Source organism: Adiantum capillus-veneris, chromosome 6 (genome assembly GCF_014529385.1).
Source record: "Adiantum capillus-veneris isolate H3 chromosome 6, ASM1452938v2, whole genome shotgun sequence".
Lineage (NCBI taxonomy): Eukaryota > Viridiplantae > Streptophyta > Polypodiopsida > Polypodiales > Pteridaceae > Adiantum > Adiantum capillus-veneris.
In genome coordinates, this window is record NC_140936.1 from 140,926,440 (window position 1) to 140,946,808 (window position 20,369).

Below are 20,369 nucleotides of genomic sequence, written 5' to 3' on the forward strand. Positions count from 1 at the left end.
TGGCAAAAAAAGTCAAAGAAAAAGGACGATGTGCTCATCTTAAGTCCTAATTTATGAGGTCTCAAGTTATCGAGGGGGGTTATTTAAGAGAGCTCAAGGAATTATCAATTATTGTAATGTGCTTTAACTATTGATAGTAAACTAATGAGCTCTCAGGTTAATCGTACTAACCATGGTCAAGTCATCGGCTGGTGGCATGTGAAATAATGCAAAGAGAGTGTACGATACTAGAAGACTCTGTGTGTGTGTGTGTATCTAGAATCTACTAGAATTATGCAAGGTGAGGCTTCACTTCAGCATTCTAAAAGAATAGAATGCAAAAGAAGTCAAGCCATGTGAGGGTGTGAAATGAAAGGTGAAATAAAAAGATCCACTTAATATTTTAAAACTGAAATAACATAAAAGGTAAGTAGCATCACTGAAAACATTGAAAGTATGCCTAATCAACTCTTTCTAAAGGCATCTTTCAGAACGCCAATTTTTTTATTAAAAAAAAAATATCTACCAAAGAGGGCATACCTGTTTTAGAAAGACTTTGATAAAATTACATCCATGAACCCCAAGACGGGCGAGGGAATATACAAGAGTTTAGGGAGGAGTGGCCAAAACAAAAAAACATCAAGGGTAACAACAATCACACTAGTAACCGAGTATTCGGTGCTCAATTTTGACCATCAGCTCGTGAGCTTGATCGCAACGGATTATGAATCCTGCTAGCTTCCCTTCTACTTCCTCAGTCCTCTCTTGCAGAGTCCTCGATGGGTGAGTTGCCTTCGTCCAACTATTCAATGGTGCTTCATAGTTTGCCTTGCAATCTGCCAACACTTTGCTTTGAGCATGGGAGATCCTAGAATGGTCCAAATTTAGCTGAAATGTCTGCAAATTGAAGTCAATAAAAAGCATTCTCCGACTTTTAGTCTCGCAAGACTCCTCAAATAATGCTGCACACCTCTCTTTCCACATGATCCAAATGAGCTCGGAACAGATTTTGGCCCAATATGAAGAGATGATTTTAATTGAATCTCCTAGGAGCCACTGTTTTTCTAAGGGCCAAACCCCTAAAACTTCTTCCAATGGGTCAAGATCCTAATAGAGTATCTACAATTGAGGAAGATATGAGGGAGGTCTGCTCTCTTTGTTTTTTTTAATAAAAACAAAAAATATTTAAAATAGAGATATTGCTTAAAAAGTTGAGGAGAGAGAGAGAGAGAGAGAGGATGGACTTGGAGTATGTAAGAGTGTGGTAGTATGAAATTTTGGGAAGACGAAGATAAAGGACAATGTGCTCATCTTAAATCCTAATTTATAAGGTCTCAACTCTTAAATTGTCGAGGGGAGTTATTTAATGACAAAGAGAGCTAGAGGTACTATCAATCAACGTAATGTGATATATTGATAGTAAACTAATCACCTCTCAGGTTGATCGTACTAACGATGGTCAAGTCAATGGCTTGTAGCACGTAGAATAATGCAAAGAGAATGTACGGTACAAGCAGACTCTACGGCCCATGTGCTTGATGTACATGTCGGTTGAGGGGCTCTGATCATGGTGGGGTCCTTGAAGCCTTCATTCCCATTGCCCGGCCCTATAAAAGCGACGGGGTGGCAGCATAGACACACACTTTCTATAGTATTTGTAAGTACTAATACAACTCTTAACAAGCGAAGGGTATTTCATTAAGATAGTTTTAATCATGGCCACCCCCAACATCTCCACCCCGACATGGAAACGCACCATCTACTACTTCACCAACTGGTCCATCTACGGCGGCAACTACTTTGTCAAGGATCCGCCCATCGACAACTTGGTCGACATCTCCTACGCCTTTGTGAAAGTGGAAGCTACTAGCTGACGTCCAAAATCCCTTCAACAACGGCAACGACGTGGACCCCCAGTACACATATATAGTGGGCTCTGATTGATATAGTTCCATTGTGTGTGTGTGTGTGTGTGTGTGTGTGTGTGTGTGTGTGTAGAATCTATTAGAATTATGCAAGGTGAGGCTTCACTTGAGCATTCTAAAAGAATAGAATGCAAGAGAAGTCAAGCCATGTGAGGATGTGAAATGAAAGGTGAAACAAAAATCTCCACTTAATATTTTTAAAACTGAAATAACATTTACGGCAAGTCTCAATCATGAGTGAAAACATTGAAAGTATGCATAATCAACTCTGTGTTAAGGCTTCTTTTAGAAAGCCAATTCTTTTAAACTTTTTATTTACCAAAGAGAGCATACCTGTTTTAGAGAGACTTTGATAAAACTACATCCATGAACCCCAAGACAGACGAGGGAGTTTACAGAGGAGGGGCCAAAACAAAAAAACATCAAGGGTAACAACAATCACACTAGTAACCCAGTATTCGCTGCTCAATTCTAAGCATCAGCTCGTGAGCTTGATCGCAGCGGATTATGAATCCTGCCAACTTTCCTTCTACTTCCTCAGTCCTCTCTTGCAGAGTCCTCGCTGGGTGAGTTGCCTTCGTCCAACTATTCAATGGTGCTTCATAGTTTGCCTTGCAATCTGCCAACACTTTGCTTTGAGCATGGGAGACTTGGAGTAAGAGTGTGGTAGTGTGAAATTCTGCGAAGATAAAGATAAAGGACAATGTGCTCATCCGAAATACTAATTTATGAGGTCTCAACTCTCAAGTACTCGAGGGGAGTTATTTAATGACAAAGAGAGCTGGAGGTACTATCAGTCTGACATCGTAATGTGATAGATTGGCTGGTGGCACGTGGAATACTGCAAAGCGATTGTACTATACAAGCAGACTCTGCGGCCCACTCAATGTACACGTTGGTCTTGAACTTTGAAGCCGTCATTCACATTGCCCGGCCCTATAAAAGCGACGGGGTGGCAGCATAGACGCACAGTTTCGTGATTACTATTACAGCTTTCATTAAGATAATTTTAATTATGGCCACCCCCAACATCTCCACCCCGACAGGGAAACGCGCCATCTACTACTTCACCAACTGGTCCATCTACGGCCGCAACTACTTCGTCAAGGATCTGCCCATCGACAACTTGGTCGACATCTCCTACGCCTTTGTCAAAGTGGAAACCACTGGCGAGATCGCCCTTTTCGACCCATGGGCCGACGTCCAAAATCCCTTCAACAACGGCAACGGCGTGGATCCCCAGAACAATTGGAATTCTCCGCCGGAGGATCTGGGCCTCTTCGGCCAGTTCAAGAAGCTGCTCAAAGACCAGGGCAAGGAGTTCAACTTCATGCTGGCGCTCGGCGGCTGGACGCTCTCCGCCACCTTCTCCGACGCCTTTTCCACCGCCGAGAAGCGCTCCACCTTCGTCACCTCTCTCACCAACTTTGTGACCCAATACCCCATCTTCAACGGCATCTCCATCGACTGGGAGTACCTGAGCGACGACGGCGTCAACTATGGCAACGATGGTAACTCCGTCCGCAAGGAGGATGGTGAAAACTTCATTCTGGTGCTGCAGGCGCTGCGCATGGCCCTTCCCAGCTACACCATCGCCTTCTGCTGTATTGCGGCGCCGGAGAAGGCTAAGTGGCCCATCGAGCGGGTAGTGCCTCTGCTGGACGAGCTTCATGTGATGACATACGACTTCCACGACGGCAACTGGGGCGAGACGAAGTCAGCGCATCACACCAACCTCATGCCTAGCTCCCATGGAGTATGGTCGGTGGACGAGGCCGTTAAATTCTACTTGTCACGCGGGGTGCCTCCGGCCAAAATCTTCATCGGTGGGGCGCTCTATTCGCGCGGCTTTGGCAACACGGACGGCAATGCCGGCGCAGGGAGGCTCCCCCCACACTTCCTGGGAGCCAGGCCTCGTGGATTACAAAAAACTGCCATGGGATGCCAACTCCTTGGAGTTGTGGGATGACGAGGCAAAGGCTCCCTACGCCCTCGACTCTAAAAACCGGGTGCTGGACAGCTACGACAACGTGAAGTCCATCATTGCCAAGGCGCAATACATCAAGGACCATGACTTGGGGGGCCTCATCCTGTGGGAGTGCTCCGGCGATTTCCCCTACTCGGATCCGCGCTCCATCATGAAGGCACTCCATGACAACCTCACCCACGGTACTGGCCGTAATGCCAGTACTACTACTCACGTCCCCACCCCCCTTAAGATCAGCAAGCAGCTGGCAGCCACTCAGTTAATTGGCATGCGCAATAGCAAGAGTGCCCTCCACAGCGCCTGATCTACCTAGCTGTACTGTGACGTTGTCATCTGCATGCATGCAATAATCTGTCTTAAGTCATCTGCATTGCACAATAATTAGTCATTGCATGGAAGCACGTCTACCTGGGCTGCGCTCTATGCCGTTTCTTTGTTAATTGCACGACTCACGTACTCCCAGTGTCCCACTGCCCAACCTCCAATTAGCTGCCTGGCCGTGGCGCAATCGTTAATGTAGATCACCATGAAGTATAATATAGTTTCTTCCCGTCTTCTTTCTAATCTCATGTGTGTGAATCATTCCTAGTAATTAAATGCTCAAGTTTGAAGAAAAGCTTCTTCTTCCGCTCAACTGTAACTCAGCAAGCAGCAGTGCTTATATAATAGCAGGAGTGCCCTCCACAGCACCTGATCTACTTTCCTCCTAGTAATTCAACGCTCAAGTTACAGTTACAGTTAAAAGTAACTTTTTGTCAACAGTTGCAGTTACCTTAGTATGAATGTGGTAAACTCGACCGTGCATGATTTAAGGTACTATTTTTGTAGTTGACACTAATCAAGAGAATAATCACCATTCACCTCCGAGAGAGAGTAGTTCCCTTCAACTTCCTTTGTTTGGAGACACAGAGAGAGTAGTGAAGCTGGAACAGACACAGACTCACAGAGTCTGGCTATGGCTTGGCCCACCCTTCTCCTCCGTGCCTGCCTGTGAGGGCAGGATGTTCCCCTCTTCTTTTCCCCAGCAACCCCCTTTCAACGTTCATCTCTCACCCGGTTAATGCCAGACTGGTTGGGGTCTACGCTGGAGGTTTGATGGCTGATCGTACCAAAATCTAGGAATCTCTTGCTGCCCTTCAAGATCCCCTAATGTTAATTGGGGATTTTAACATGATAGATTTATGGCCAAAGGCATTACAGTCAAGGGGGCCGAGCAGAAAGCCTGGGAGTCCCTAAAGCAAGGTAATCAGTTGTGGGATGCTGGGACGATAGGAGAGTTCACCTGGCAAAACTATGGCAAGAGTAATCTAGCAAGGAAAGCCAGGCTTGACAGGTGCTACCTAGATGTCTCTATTGTGAACTCCTTCTCCAGAGTTAAAGCCAAACCTAGATACAATACTTTCATCTCAGATCACTATCCTATCATGCTCACCATGGATGATAAAAGTTCTAAACTCAGAAACTGTTGGTTTCACTTCGATCCTTCCCTGTTCAAACTCCACACAGTCCATGAATCCATCAAAAGCATCTGGTCACGAGCTTTCCAAGACTACCGTTCTCCAGCTAGAGCTTGGAGCAAGGCAGTAAAAGACACCCAATCTCACCTCATCCGTTTCAGAAAGGAAGTCACAACAATCCGCAAGAAACACAGGGACAAAATCTATGATAACTGGCATCTTAGAGGCCTCCCCCCCCCTCTTCATCTGTCCAAGATCAGATCTCTTCTCTTCAAAGACAAATTAACCACCAAGAAGAGATCATCCACATGCATTCTAATGTCTTCTTGAAACATTGGTGGGCAGGTAAAGTGGACAGGCCTTCAAAGGAGATGTTCAAATCTCTCCGCAAAAAAAATGCCAGAGACCGAATTCCCCTTTTCAAAGGGCAAAGTCCTATCCAATCACATGAGTAGAATCTAGAATATGTGAGGGCTCACTTCGCTTCTCTATTCAGTCCTCCTGAGACCCTTTCCCTAGAAGCAATTCAAGCTCGTATCGACACCCTTGCCTGCAGGACCAAAGTCATTCCCGAATCGGAAGCTTCGAATGTTGATTCTCCTCTTTCCATTTCATACATTCTCCAAGCTATAGAAAATCTCAAGCCTAACAATGTTGTTGTACTTGCCCAGGAGGGCGTCCACTATCAAGAGTGTACATCAGAGATTCTTACATGTTACACACACAGAGATTAGGGAGAGAAGAGAGAGTACGCAGAGATGTAGACGAAGGGGTGTGTGTCCACTTCTTGTTATATTCGTGGGTTACAAGAGGTTAAGAGGTTATAAGTAGGCTTGTGTATGGGGATTTGAAAAGGTATTCGTGCCTCTTGGTTTCTCGAGGCATGACAGCTGGAATTATGTTTATTTAACCCAACATCCCCCCTCAGCTGAATGCCGAGAGAAGATTGTGTATACGTTTATTGAGAATGGGCCTAGATACATGTGCATTAGATAGTGCCTATGTGAAGTGGTTTATGTGCGTTCTTTTTTTGTGGTCGCAAAGGCAACCGGTGCAAGACATAATTTGAAATTTGTACAATGGAGATTAAAGCTCATTATCCCGGATCAAACAGGAGTTGAGGGATAAAAAGCAGCTGTTGGCAAGGTTTTATCTTGAAATTTGTCTCCAAAATTTCGAACGCACAAGGCTTCACGAGCGAGTGTTGAGGTTGAATCATTTCAGCAAGACTTCCCCCCTTTCGACCTTGACACGAGCGTCGTATCTGCATCATCCGCATCAATAGGAGAAAACAGTCCACCAATGCAAGTTCCATCAGGAAATTGAAGGTCAAGCTCAAGACTGATGGGATGCTGAAGAAAAGTGAATCGCCATCATTGGGAGGATCAGGAGGTTTTCGGGACAGAAGTCTTCCACTTCGGCAGGAGGTTGAGATTTGTTGATGAGGACATGAGCAACAAAATGCACACTTGGGAACAGCATGATAAGCATCACTAACATCCAAGTTGTAAGGGTGAGGCACACGTTTGATTATATCCATCAATGTTGGGGAAGGGTTCATTGCATCAGTGTCTTGATTATCTACTGAGACTCTCAAACGGGAACCATGAAGGCCATCATTGAGAAGAACATGAGCAATAAGTAAAAGAAGGGGCTTGCTGGTTGTAGCAGAATCCCGGGCTTGCTTGCCAACAAACAAAACTCCTGGGCTGGATGGGCTTCCCTCTGAATTCTATCAATAGTTCAAAGAGCTCTTGGCTCCTTTTCTTCTTCGAGTTTGGGAGGAACCCCTAACCCATAAAGCTCTTCCTTGCTCCATCAACATGGGAGTGATTAAGCTGCTCCATAAGAGAGAAGTCAAGGACGACATGTCAAACTGGCGCCCTCTGACAATGTTGAACACAACTTATAAGATATTTGCCAAGGCAGTAGCGAATCGCATGTGCATTTTGCTCATGAAATGGACTTCAAAGAAACAGAAAGGGTTTATAAAAGGTTGAAAACTGGTCGAGGCAGTAATTTCTTTATGGGAAGGTTTTGACCATGCTACTGAATTTGGTCAGGAATTTGTTTTTGTCAAAATAGATTTTGATAAAGCCTATGATAGGCTGGAATGGTCTTTCATTCTGAGATACATGGAAGCAATGGGACTTGGTGTTAGAATGGTCCTATTTGTTCAAACTCTAATGGGCAATGCATGTGCAAGGTTATCTCTAAATAGCTCTCTGTCTGATGTGTTTGACCTTGCCAGATCCGTGAGACAGGGATGTCCCTTGGCTCCTCTGCCAATGCAGCTGACTCTCTCAACTACCTAGTAAAAGAGAGAAAGGGGCTCATCAAAGGCATTACCATCCGGGGCTCTGAGGAGCAGTAGTGTCTTTCTCAATTCGCTGATGACATTAATGCTCTTCTTTCTAGTGAGGAACCTACTCTTGTTGATTTTTGGTCAGTTATGCATATCTTCTGCCTAGTCTCAAGTTCTCAAGTCAACCAAAGTAAGACAAGATCTTCTCCCAATCCTCTCTCCCAGATTGGGTGGGTCGGGCCGGATGTAAAGTTCTCAAAGAAGAAGAAATTTTCAGGCCTCTTGGGATTCCAATGGGCTTCGGGGTCACGCTCAAAACCATATGGGATTGGGTGTGTGACAAATTGTAGTCGAAACTCAACTGGTGGATAGGTTTCCAACACTCCCTAGCAGGGAGAATGATAGTCATTAACCATTTTCTGAATGCTTATGTTCTATTTTTTTTGTGGTTGTTGGAGACCAGCTGACTGCCATGTACTGAGAATCACCAAAATTTGTAGGAACTTCTTATGGGCAGGAGACCCGTTTGCTAAGAAAACTTCAAAGGTCTCATGGGATATATGCACTCTCCTTAGAGAAAAAGGTGGATTAGGTCTCCAAAATCTTAACTATATAGCAGATAAAATGACCGTCAAATTGGTGATCTCTGCTCTCCTCCAACCAACAGAGGAATGGGCTAGACTTTTGTTTAGAAAATCGGACATATTCAGATTGGTGGATCTGAAAGGCTGGTCCCATCTGCCTACTACAGAGTTATTTTTTGGGAATAAACGCATTACCTCTGTTGATTCAGATCTCTTAAGGTCGATTATCCAAGCTTGGAACAGACACAGTGCCGACATACGTTTGAATACCCTCTCAAAGCATAAATACTCTGTTCCACCTAGTGATTCCATTTGGTGGTCATGCTTGGATATCCCCCCTCTACCCTCTTCTCCTGCCAGGAGAGCACTGATCCTCCATAAAAAGGGCCTCAAAACATGGTCCCAATTATGGGATGCTGTTACTAAAAACTGGATGGATGATCTCCAGTTGTCCGTCATATTTAGAATTAAACCTCGGGATGTTCAACTCATCAGATCAAGGACGTGTGTTCCCAATTCTCCTATCATGGACCCTTCAAGATCCCCTTCCCCTTGACATTCAAGCATTTGTTTGGGTAGGGCAGTATGAACTTCAAAATCCGGTCTAGGACCATAATAGGGTGGCTGATTCTATCCCGAGCACGTTAAACAGAAGGTGGCAAGTTGGATACTCTCGAAAATAGTGGGAGTTCAAGTTCACTCACATTTGGGCACCCTCAATAGAGCCTAAAAAGTCAGTGCTTCTCTGGCTAATTCTTCATAAGGCTCTATGGACAGGGAATAGAGCTCTCAAAGCCAATCTCAGTCTTGGGATATGCTGCAGATGCAATAGGTTCCTCGAGGACATAGGCCACTTATTTTTGGCCTTTCCCTGTAACAAAAAGATTTTGGCCCCTTTGGCCCGAACTCTTAGCTTCTCACCCTCTTGGAAACAACTTCTTTTGGGGGACTATGTAGGAGTTCTATCCGTGTTTTGGAATAAGTCAAGATCCGAGTTCTTGTGGCTAATTTGGCGTCTGAGAAATTGTAAACTATTTGAGGTTCCTTACCAGACACCTAGTCTGAAAACAATTATTTCTTCTCTTAATGTGCAGGATATGAAGATATCTCATGATCAAATTACATTCTATCGGACCAAGAAGGACATCCTGAAAGACTCCAAACACTTATATGATCGAGTTCAGTCTTGGGGAGCTGGTGGTAGTACTTTGGAGGACAAGACCTTGGCTCGGAAAGAAGGGCACTACTTCATGGAACGGCTCCAAGCCGAAATTGATAAGTTAGATGGAATGTTATATGTGGTGGAAATCTTGGGTCATTGTATATACATGTCATTGTATTGGGTCTTTATCTTTGAACTGGTTTATGCCGGTCACTTTGTAAACTTCTTGCTCTTGTAATATAAATTTCCTCGCACTTATGGTTTTTAAAAATTAAAAAATTTAGAAAATCAAGAAAATAATTTTATTTCCTTAACATTGAAATAATTGAGGATTCGCCCTTTTAAAAACTGCACTAACAAGGAGATTGGATTTACAATCCAAATGCTAACCACATTTACCAAGATTAAAAAGAAAAACATTGGATTTAGAATGCAAATGCTGACCTCATTTACCAGACAGTAACGTGTTCACTGTAAAAGAAGTGGTATTTCCAAATTGTCTCATTGCCATATTTTCTTAAATTGTCAATTTGTTATTGTCAGCAACAACTGTATACAATGGCCTCAATTAATTACATATTAAATCTTCCACACTAACTCATATAATTTTTTCCACACAATCACAACAACTTCCTTGTGAGAAACTTTGTCCATTGGTTGCATCTGTCCAAATGTATCACAAAGAATCACAGCTAATCAAAACTATAGTAATCACAAGCAGAGGGTAGTCTAGTTAGATTAATTTAGTGATGGCCATCCCAATCGGAACCGCTCCACCTTACTCACCTCACTCACTAGATTTTTGGACCAATACCCATCTTCAACAGTATATCCATCGAGTGAGAGTACCTAAGTGACGACGGCATCAACTACAGTATTGAGGGAAACTCTGTTTGCGAGTAGGACGGTGAGAACTTCATTATTGTGCTACAGGAGTTGCACAAGGGGCTGCCCAACATTGGCTTCTGTTGCACCGCGGCACCGACAAATGCTCACTGGCCTCTCAAGCGGGTAGTGGACCAACTTCTTTTGATAACATGCGACTTCCACGACAAAAACTAGGGTGAGATGTCGGCGTATCACATCAACCTCATGCCTATCTTCTATGGAAAATGGTTAGTGGGACGAGGCCCTTGGATTCTATTTGTCACGCCGGATGCCATTGGGCAAGATCTTCATAAGTGGGACGCTCTATTTGCACGAATTTGCCAACACGGTCGGCATCAGAATGCGGACGTAGGGAGGATCCCTTAAGACTTCCTGGGAGACGGGCTTGGTGGACTAAAAGAAGTTCCCCTGGGATGCCAAATCAATGGAGTTGTGGGATAACAATCAAGGTGAGGGATCCGTACGCCCTCGGCTAATTCAAAAACCGGGTGGTGGATAGCTACGGCAACACAGTCCATCATCACCGAGGTGCAGTATATCAAGGATAATAGCCTAAATGGCATCATCTTGTGGGAGTGCTCAAACGACTTCAACTACTCGCAACTCATAAAGGCACTCCATAATAACCTCACTCACGGTGGCTCGTCCTAGATACCGAAATCTCTACCGACGTGGCACGGAGGTCCGTCCATTGGTAACCGGTTTTAAAAAAAAAGGATTACCCACCCCCCCCCCCCCAAAGATAGAGGGAGAGAAAGAGAGAGTAGTGATAGAGAGAAAGAGAGAAAGAGAGATAGAGAGAGAGCTAGAGAAAGAGAGAGAGAGAGAGAGAGAGAGAGAGAGAGAGAGAGAGAGAGAGAGAGAGAGAGAGAGAGAGGGAGAGGGAGAGGGAAAGAGAGAGTAGAGAAAGAGGGAAAGGGAGAGAGAAAGAGAGAGGGAGAGAAAGAGGGAGAGTAGAGATACAATCAAAGTGATAGTGAGAGAGGTAGAGAAAGAGAGAGGGAGAGGAAAAAAGAGTAGAGACCGAGAGAAAGAGAGAGAAATAGACGAAAAGGGTTAGAGAGAGGGAGAGGGAGAGGGAAAGAGAGAATAGAGAACGATGGAGAGGGAGAGATAAAGAAAGAGCAGGAGAGAAAGAGGGAGAGTAGAGATACATACAAATAGATAGAGAGAGAGGTAGAGAAAGAGAGAGGGAGAGGGAGAGAAAGAGATAAAGAGAGAGGGAAAGAGACGGAGAGAGTGAGAGGGAGATAAAGAGAGAGTAGAGATAGCGAGAGAAACAGATCAAGAGATAGAGATAGAGATAAAGATACCTTGAACTTTGCCAACAAGCTTCAAGAAGAGATAGTCTGGCTGTGAAGGAAAAGGATTAACTTCTAACTGGTTATTGCCAGTTGTATCCCCTGGAAATTAGTAGGCCACCTTTTGTAAAGTCTGAAACTTGGCCTTTGCGCCTATCCCTAGTTTTTTCTAACTCAAAACCCCCTACATGGGTGTCAAGTTGTAATTTTGCTTCTCCTTTATAATTTCAAAATGCATATTTGGTAAGAAAAACCCTAAACTCTCAACAAACAGGGTTTACCTTCCCCTTATTTGCTTAGTACCGACCTCAGAAAAGTCTAATAGCAAACATCATTTATATTTTCCGAGGTCAGTACCAAGCCAACAGGTGCATCGAACAAAGTTTACCTTCCCTTATTCGCTTGGTACTGACCTCAAAAAAGTGTAATAGCAAGAATCCTTAATAAAGACGATGGTCGGTACCAAGCGAACAGGTGCAACAAACAGGGTTTACCTTCCCTTATTTGCTTGGTACTGACTACACAAAATACAAGTAAAAGTGTAGTAGTGCAGAACAGGAGTAAGAGAAGGATGCGCAAAAAGGAGGAGCACTAGAGAGTAAGAGAAGATGCACAAAAAGGGCTAGGATGGTTTGCTTACCGCGTAGCGTCGATGGGGGTAGAGTTAATTAAAATGATGGGCAGTAGAGGACGCAAAAAGAGGCAGAAGAGCGCTCATCTGGGGCGAGGGTATAGTTGAAATGTTTGGCGGGGGTACTGCCTCTAAACTTAGAATGCTTACCTCGGCGAGAGTGACAACTTCACTTATGTGCATGGTTACACTCGAGATTGTGGTTGGTAAATCCTACTACATGGGAATCTAAGCCCATTTATTACTGGTTGTCCTTGTGAGCGCAGCCCACATGCCTTTTTCAAGTGATCTTTTAGAGTCAGACGCCAATCGCCCTTTCAATCGCCATCTCCATCTCCAAGTGGAACAAACAGATCATCATTTCCTTTGCCTTTTTTGCGCTCTTCCCCTTGGCCAGCTCTCGTGATCCTGCGTTTAGAGTCAGACGCCGATCGCCCTTGTAGTCGCCATCTCCATCTCCATCTCCAAGTAGAACAAACAGATCGTCGTTGCCTTTGCCTTTTCTGTTCTCTTCCCCTTTGCCACCTTTTGTGATCCTGGGTTGAGCGACCTTGGCACAAGGTTGAGTCCTTTGTTGCCACGTCGCCATCGCCATTGCCACCTTCTGGTTCTTGCTGTCGGTGGCCTGCAACATCACCATCCAACTCGGTGCCATTGGATATTGCAGAGACAGGTTCTTTCTCCCTACCTCTCTCTCCTTCTTGTGTGTTGTTAACTGGGTGCGCACCGAACCCACTACGTTACGGGGTTAGAGCACAATGGGAACAACACTCCAAGGGCCAAAGAGTGGTCATTAGGGTAAGATTAGAAGTCTCACACCGCATGGCTGGAATAATTACTCCTTATGTGACCCTGCCTGAGTTTGGGCATAGTGAGTGAGTAGGCCTATATATCTATCAGTGATAACATTAAATGCTCTGTTCTTATCCACCTGTTCTGAATGCTTGGGTCAGAACCAAGCGAATAGAGACCTTGAGGGGTACTCGAGGCTCAATATTCGCTTGGTTATGACACCAAATAATTTTGTCTTGCTTTTTCTTTTAGTCATGGGGATCATAGTCCTGGAGACAGACGTTGTGGGCGAGAATACATGTGAAGAAAAACTATTCACGTTCTTATACTACGCCCGTGCTCATCACCGTGCACTAGAACTATCAGGAATGTTTAATGCAGAGTTTTCTATATAGAGGATTATAGATTGCTCATTTGAGTACCTACAAACCCATTTGCAACAGTATGAGGCAGTCACTTGTGACAATTCCATGGCAGTTAATGGCATGAGATATGTGCACCCAGCCGACCTTGACCCTGACAAGAGTGCTTCAAGGAGACTGAATCGCTATCTAGAAAAGTGTCCCTCCAATGCACTGCTTGTACAAGACAGGTGTATGAAGCACTTCAGAAAGTGTCGCTTAGTAGAATTCTACCACGGGTTTTTCTATTACTTATACTTGCAGACAGATGGTGAGTGAGAGACTTCCTAGTCAACAACTTTCGGTAGTTGTCCATTGGCGCCGGAGTAAGAGGTAGAGGATGTGGAGGTGCAGTTCAAACCAGAAGAAGAGCGGGTAGAGATATTAAAGGAAACATTTGATGCAGGCTTAACTCTTGCTTCTCTTGCAGATGCACCAATAGGATGCAAGCAAGAAAGACAAAGTAAGGAAGTGACTTTGCCTCTGAATTGTGCTCCCAGCTTTGGTATGGGGGGCGACACCCACTATGTTCTGCTCACAGATATCAAGCATGAGCTCAATATACAGGAGGACTACTGACTAGCTGCAATTGCAAATTTTTGTGAGGCAGACATTGGGTTTGTGAATGATGATGGAGTGGACCAACATCTTAATGCTGACACAGCTCTCCGCGACTCACAGTTCACTTCAGGGTGGCAACTGATCAAAGATACATTCAATGAGGCGAAGTCCGGAGAGGTCAATTGGCCAACAGATGAGCAGTTTGAATCGACAACAAAACAACTCGGCTTGGAAAACATGGCTAGGCCCATGGCACCCAGAGCTCAGGTAATGAATAGTCATTCTATTCACTTGTGGGGGAGGTCGATGCTGGAAATGGACGAGAATTAGATGGTAGTTTTTGTCGTGCATTCAGATGGTACTGGAGATGGCCCAGTGATAAAATATCATGATCAATTTTTTTGTTGACAGGTGCTAGTGTATGACGATAGTTTCTTGGAAGAGCGGGAGGCTCACGACAAGGGCTTGTCACTGGAGTCCAAGGCATGGATGTGGCGTTGTCTCACTACATCGGGCGTCACTACAAGAGGTTATGTGCTCTTGTGACGCTCTTAGCGACGGAAATACACTGGGTTTTTATAACCCCCGGCGTCGCTAAAAGCGTCGCTACCAGAGCGTCGCTATATGCGTCGCTATAGGCGTCGCTATATAGCGACGCTCATAGCGACGCCTATAGCGACGCTCTCACAGAAGAGTATAGCGACGCATATAGCGACGCTACAGAGCCATAAATAGCGACGCTTATAGCGACGCCTGAGAGAATATTTTTTTGGTGGCAGGGCATTGAATGCCCTGCCACCCATCAACCATATTGTACTTGATTCACTTTTTAAAAAAAGTGCAAAGGTAAATAATAGACCCAAAATAGTCACCCACAAGACGCATTGTTTGCAAAATTGACAATTGTACACATCATAGACAAACTGAATTGATTGGCAAATGTAATAATGACAATTGTACAACATCATAGGCATAAAGAATTGATTGGCAAAAGGAATTGCGGTGACAAATGTAATAATATACATGGTTCAAAAAGACGTATAAAATCCGTCTCATGATACATAAGCTATGAGAAACCCTAAACTAATGCTATCTAGCTACGGCTAAACTGACGTCGTCTAATCAGACGTCTCATCGCGTCCAAGCGGCGTATCTGTCGGATTCTGCAAAAAAAGACAATAAGACAGTTTTCAGTAAGTATAAACATATAACGACATTTATAAAACAATACAAAAAATAAAAAAGAGTAAACCCTAATACTAACCATGCCGCCGCGAGAACTGAGAATGTCCATCAGGGCGTTTAAGCCCTTCCTGCCTGCGTACTCGCGCTCGTACGGTGTGGGATCACGTCCTGTCATCGACCACTGTCAAAACATACAAAGATTTCATTATGTTAGAACTAAAAAACTCATAAACCCTAAACTATCGAACATGCATAAAGAGCAATGTGAAAAGACTTACAAAATCGGCCTCAAATGATGCCCATCCACCGCTCCCCAAGTGGTGCGAGCTCCCTGCCTCTACTCGCGCTCTGGCTGCATCCTTTTGTTGCTTCCACTTGTCGGGATTCTCGCGCGCTGCTTTCTTCGCATTCTTCCAATCTTCTTTGGCCAGCCAATCTGGCCTATTCCACCCATTCTTGATTGCTTTTTGCACTTCGGAACGCTTGTGTTTGCAGTATTCGCGCATTCGAATCTTCATCAGGTCTTCATTGAAGCGCTGATCCCGTGTTGGAACGGGAAACTCATCATGAAGTATGCTGATGACTCTGTTTTTTAAATCACTTGGTACTTCACTCCATTTGTTTAGTATATAGTGTCTAAACAGCTGAGAGCAAAGACCACGCATGCGCGAGATCACCTTCTTGCCGTCATCATCCATGATGATGCCGCCGCTGATGTCGACGGAGTAAGGCAAGCCCTCTGGCCGGTGACGCGTGAACCTGGGTGTCCCGGCAGGGGTCTCTAGCGGCGTGTCGATGGGGGTACGGACGTCAGGTGTCTCCACCGGCGTCTGGGCCCCGAAGCGAGGAGTGTCGAGTGGGGTGGCTCCTGGCGGAGTAGGTAGAGGTGTGTAGCTTCTAGGAACAGTCAGCCGTGCAAAACCTGGCGTAGACGGCGATGCTGTGGCTGGTGTGGGGGCGGGCAAAGAAGGGGAGGGTAAAGAGCCTCGTCGAACACGAGGCGGTGTGGAGGCATCGGTGGCGGAATCCCCACAACAACCGCCACCGCCACCACTAGAGCGCCGGTGTCTAGACGAGTGTGACGCTCGTCTCGTCGACGCCGAAGCTTCGGAGCGCGCCGAATGCTCCGAAAGAGAGGGAGATGCGGATGGTGTAGGAACGCGCGATGATGCGCCAGAGCGATGACGCTCCACGTACCACTGTCTCTGCTGCGGTGACAAAGAAGAAAGAAACTCCTCATCATCCATACCTGCATTAAACACACGAATATTTAAACTTAATATTGAATGAATAGAGTAGACAATGACGCAAAGACCATTAAATACAATGACGTAATGACGCATATAAATACAATGACGCAATGAATCGAGTGGTAGAAGAGGCAAGTCGAAAACTCAGAATTTTCAATCAAAAGATGTGAGCGCGAGTAGAAAAGAGCGTTACACACCATGGAAGCTACTTAGAGAGCTAGAGCTTTTACAGCACGGAGCAAAATTGTTCAAATACAATATTTGTGGCTTTAAGAGATCTCTCTCTCATCCTCGCATAACTCAGCATAACTTCCTATATCTATATAGAGCTCTCCGTTTAAACACATATCCTCTGTTTCATTTTGTAGCTCCTCTGCATGCACCCCATATAGAGTAGTAGCATCTTGATGCTCGTCTGGCACCACCGCAGCGGCTTCTGATTGAGCATCTTCTCTGATCTCCTCCATTGATGTCGTTGTGATTGGCACATGGTAGCCTTCATACGTCCTTGCACTACGAGGGGCTAACTCTATGACGTACCACCAGTTTGATGTAGACTTTGTAGGATGAAATACTACCTGCCAGAGCCACATAACTTACATGAGAGCTTTCAAGCACATAACTTGTAAAAGGGGGATGTTAACTATTTATATACTTACTTGTTCACAATGCTCGGGTAGTACGAAAGTGTCTCTTAGGTCAGTCCATTTCTTAGTAGAATCCACCTCAAGAAAACCAGACTCTCCTCTACGCACAGTAGCGTTTCGACCCTCCATGATTATCTTGAACCATTGCACGTCGAACAAGTCGACAAAAAATCCTCTGTAATCGATCCTCAAAATCTCTTGCAGCGTGCCGAAGTAAGTGAGTTCCACCACCACGGGATCTGCATCAGAGGAACGTCGTCGACTAGACTGTTCAAATTTTGCCATGATTCCACAATCTTGAGTAAAACGCTTTTTGTCGATTCGTTCCACCCTAAAATGTCGACCTTTACACCATGCTGCTGTGTATGACTTATACTACAACGAACAAAGATTATGAGTGGCCGTTCAAACGTTTATAAATAAAGTCACTTGCTAGTCGTACATTGCAAACTTACCTTGGTCGCGCAACCCCGAGAGTACTCCCACTCTTCTTCAGTCACTTCGTCACCGCATTGTTGTGCGCTTTTCAATTGGTTGTGCAACCATCTTAAGCTCATGAAGGTTGGTAGGCTCTCCAGAACCGCTGGATAGTGCATCGGTGGTCGTCTTCCCCGTCTCCACTCGATTCGTGCCCTTTGTCGCTCTTGCTTTGCATCCTCATATTGTGAAATCCACTTTTGCATCACTGGATTGTGAAGCATGCAAAATCGGTTGATTTTAGCCTCTAGATCTTCCGTCATCTTCTTCTCAACACCGAGATTGCACATGACAATCCCAGATATGCGCTCATCATCTATGGTTCTCCATAGCGTGTCCCGGGATTTATCAAATCCGTCTAGCCACTCTCCAATGTACACTAGGGACTCTGATACCAACCAACCTTCTGCCATGCTACCCTCCGGACGTGCCTTTTGACGCACATATCCCTTAAGCGTTTTCATGAAACGCTCTAAGAAGAACATCCATCTGGAATGAACTGTGCCAGCTATTTCCACCTCATCAACTATGTGAATAAGAAGATGCACCTGAATGGTTAGCATTGTAGTAGGAAAATGTTTCTCAAACATGCACACAAGCTCCGCAGCATTTAGTTTGGCGAATGGTATGGAGTCTACGTCGATCTCCTTTTGTGAGATCCATTGCACCAGCTTTGCAAGTTTGTAGATTGTGTTACGGATGTCGAGAGACAAACATCCCTCAATGGCAACCGGTAAAATAAACTGTAAAGTATGTGCAGCAATGATATTAAAGTCCACATTTTATGCAATGATATTAAAGTCCACTATGAACGTACCTGACACATTTTATGCCAATCGTGTGACTTCAAACCGGTAAGCTTTCCTTCTTTAGTAAAACACGTTCGGAGCGAGTGCATTACGCCAGTGGGGGTCCGCAAAGATCGAATGGCCTCTTTTACTTTGCGTTCTTGGGCTCCTGTGAAAATCCATGGTGCTTTAGGAAGTTTTATCGATCCATCAGACGCTGTTTGCGGCCAATATTGCTCCATATGATCCACATTTCTAAGGTCAACTCTGGCTCCCAAAGTATCTTTCTTGCCGGTCAAATGGTCCCATAGTAGATTACCCACATTCTTGAATATGTGCATTGGATCGAGCAAGTGATTGATCACGAGTCGAGGCCAGTATGGTAACTCGTACCATAGAGATAGTCTCTTCATCCCTGGAGGCAATCCGTCATCGCACATCTCCTTCTGCTCTAACCATGCTTGTGCAGACATCCTTGGTGGCTCTCTTCCCAAAAAGCCGTCGCGTAACACATGATTCTCCGGAAGATACACTTGATGACCTTCGTAGATTTGCTTCTTCAGTGAGGGTGCCCTACGTGCATTCAGTCTAGGTCCACATGTGACACATGCTCTGTATCCGCTTGTTTGAAGCCCTGCATGTATACACATGATAATAGATCAACTATGGGGAAAAACAAGATTTACAGTGTCTGAGAGAGGAGTGTCAATAGATCACCTGAGCATTCTGTTAGCCCGGGATAGTCATGCATGGTCCACATTAGAATACCTCTGATCAAAGCATTCCGTCGTCCTGTGTGTCGGCTCATATCCACCACCTCTATGCCAATCCACAATTGTTGTAGCTCTTCCAATAGTGGACCAAGATACACATCCATATTCCCCACTTTATATCGCCCTGGCACAATCAAGCTTAGCCATAGGTGCCCCTTCTTCGTAGTCAACCACGGGGGAATGTTGTAATTGACGATGACAACGGGCCATACACTGTAAGATGTTGATCTTTGACCAAATGGATTTACGCATCCATAGCCAGGCCTAAGCGCAAATTTCGAGCTTCCCTGGCAAAATCCGACCATGTTCCATCTATATGTTTCCAGGCTGCGCAATCTGCAGGAATTCGTAGCACACCATCCGAAGATTTATTCTCCTCATGCCATGATGCTAGGGCGGCCATGGACTTACATTCGAAGAAATGCTTGATGCGAGGAAGCAAAGGAAAATGTCGCAAAACCTTTTGTGGAATTTTTGTCCCGTGGAGATCTACTCGATATCTTTTGGAATCACATTTCGGACACTTCTCCATGTCTGTGTATTCCCCTCTGAAAAGAATGCAGTCATTAGGACAAGCGTGGATAGAATTGTAATCCATCCCCAAGTTTCGCAAAATCTTTCTTGCTTCATCTCGGGAATCTGGCATCACATTGTCAGCTGGTAGAATGTGCTCTTTCAGCAATCTACACAACATAAAAATATGATACAGTCGTGTAAAAATCTATCAGATCATTATACACCATGAGTTCTATTAAAGTAAACTAATTGTAATAGATCACCTGAAAAGCGCTGTGACGCTAGTGTCACTCCATCCAAACTTTGCCTGCATGTTGAGAAGAACCAGGAGTGCTTTCAATCTAGACATACGTGCTCCATTATACAATGATGTATCGGCTTCACTTTTCATATCATCATAGATAAGCCTTTCTGAATCCATGATCGTCTCGATCATTTCATCAATCTCGGGCTCAAACATTGCCTCGTTGGGAATGTGCTCTGCATGATCATCCCCCGAGCTGTCAGAGGCTACATCTTGTGGCCTCACATATGCTGCTTGACCAAAGCGCCTGCGAATACGTCTATTGGGTTGCAAGATTGCTGCTTGTTGGCCAGCGTCAGAGTCCGACGAGTTATAATTGGCAACAACTCGATCTATAATAGATGGATCGAACTCGCCAAATTCACGAACGTGCTGCAAAGAAACACGTCTTGTCCGTCGCACAGCATGCTTGCATTGATTACAAGGACATAAGACCCTCGTTGAGAGATAGGTGTT

General features: G+C 44.9%; 1 protein-coding gene and 2 pseudogenes across 1 annotated transcript; 2 read left to right on the forward strand and 1 right to left on the reverse strand.

Moving 5' to 3' along the window:
• The first annotated feature begins 2,080 nt into the window (after window positions 1-2,080).
• On the forward strand, window positions 2,081-4,455 carry LOC147456383 (endochitinase B-like; annotated as a pseudogene).
• Window positions 4,456-8,277: 3,822 nt separating this feature from the next.
• LOC147456384 (uncharacterized) lies at window positions 8,278-10,938 on the forward strand (annotated as a pseudogene).
• A 633-nt stretch (window positions 10,939-11,571) lies between these two features.
• LOC147456385 (uncharacterized) lies at window positions 11,572-20,069 on the reverse strand. The gene is made up of 3 exons (XM_086513843.1): window positions 19,873-20,069; window positions 19,607-19,776; window positions 11,572-11,690 (listed from the first exon to the last, which is right to left on the reverse strand). The coding sequence occupies exons 1-3, from the start codon at window positions 20,067-20,069 to the stop codon at window positions 11,572-11,574; spliced, it is 486 nt and encodes a 161-aa protein (XP_086369969.1).
• Window positions 20,070-20,369: the final 300 nt, after the last annotated feature.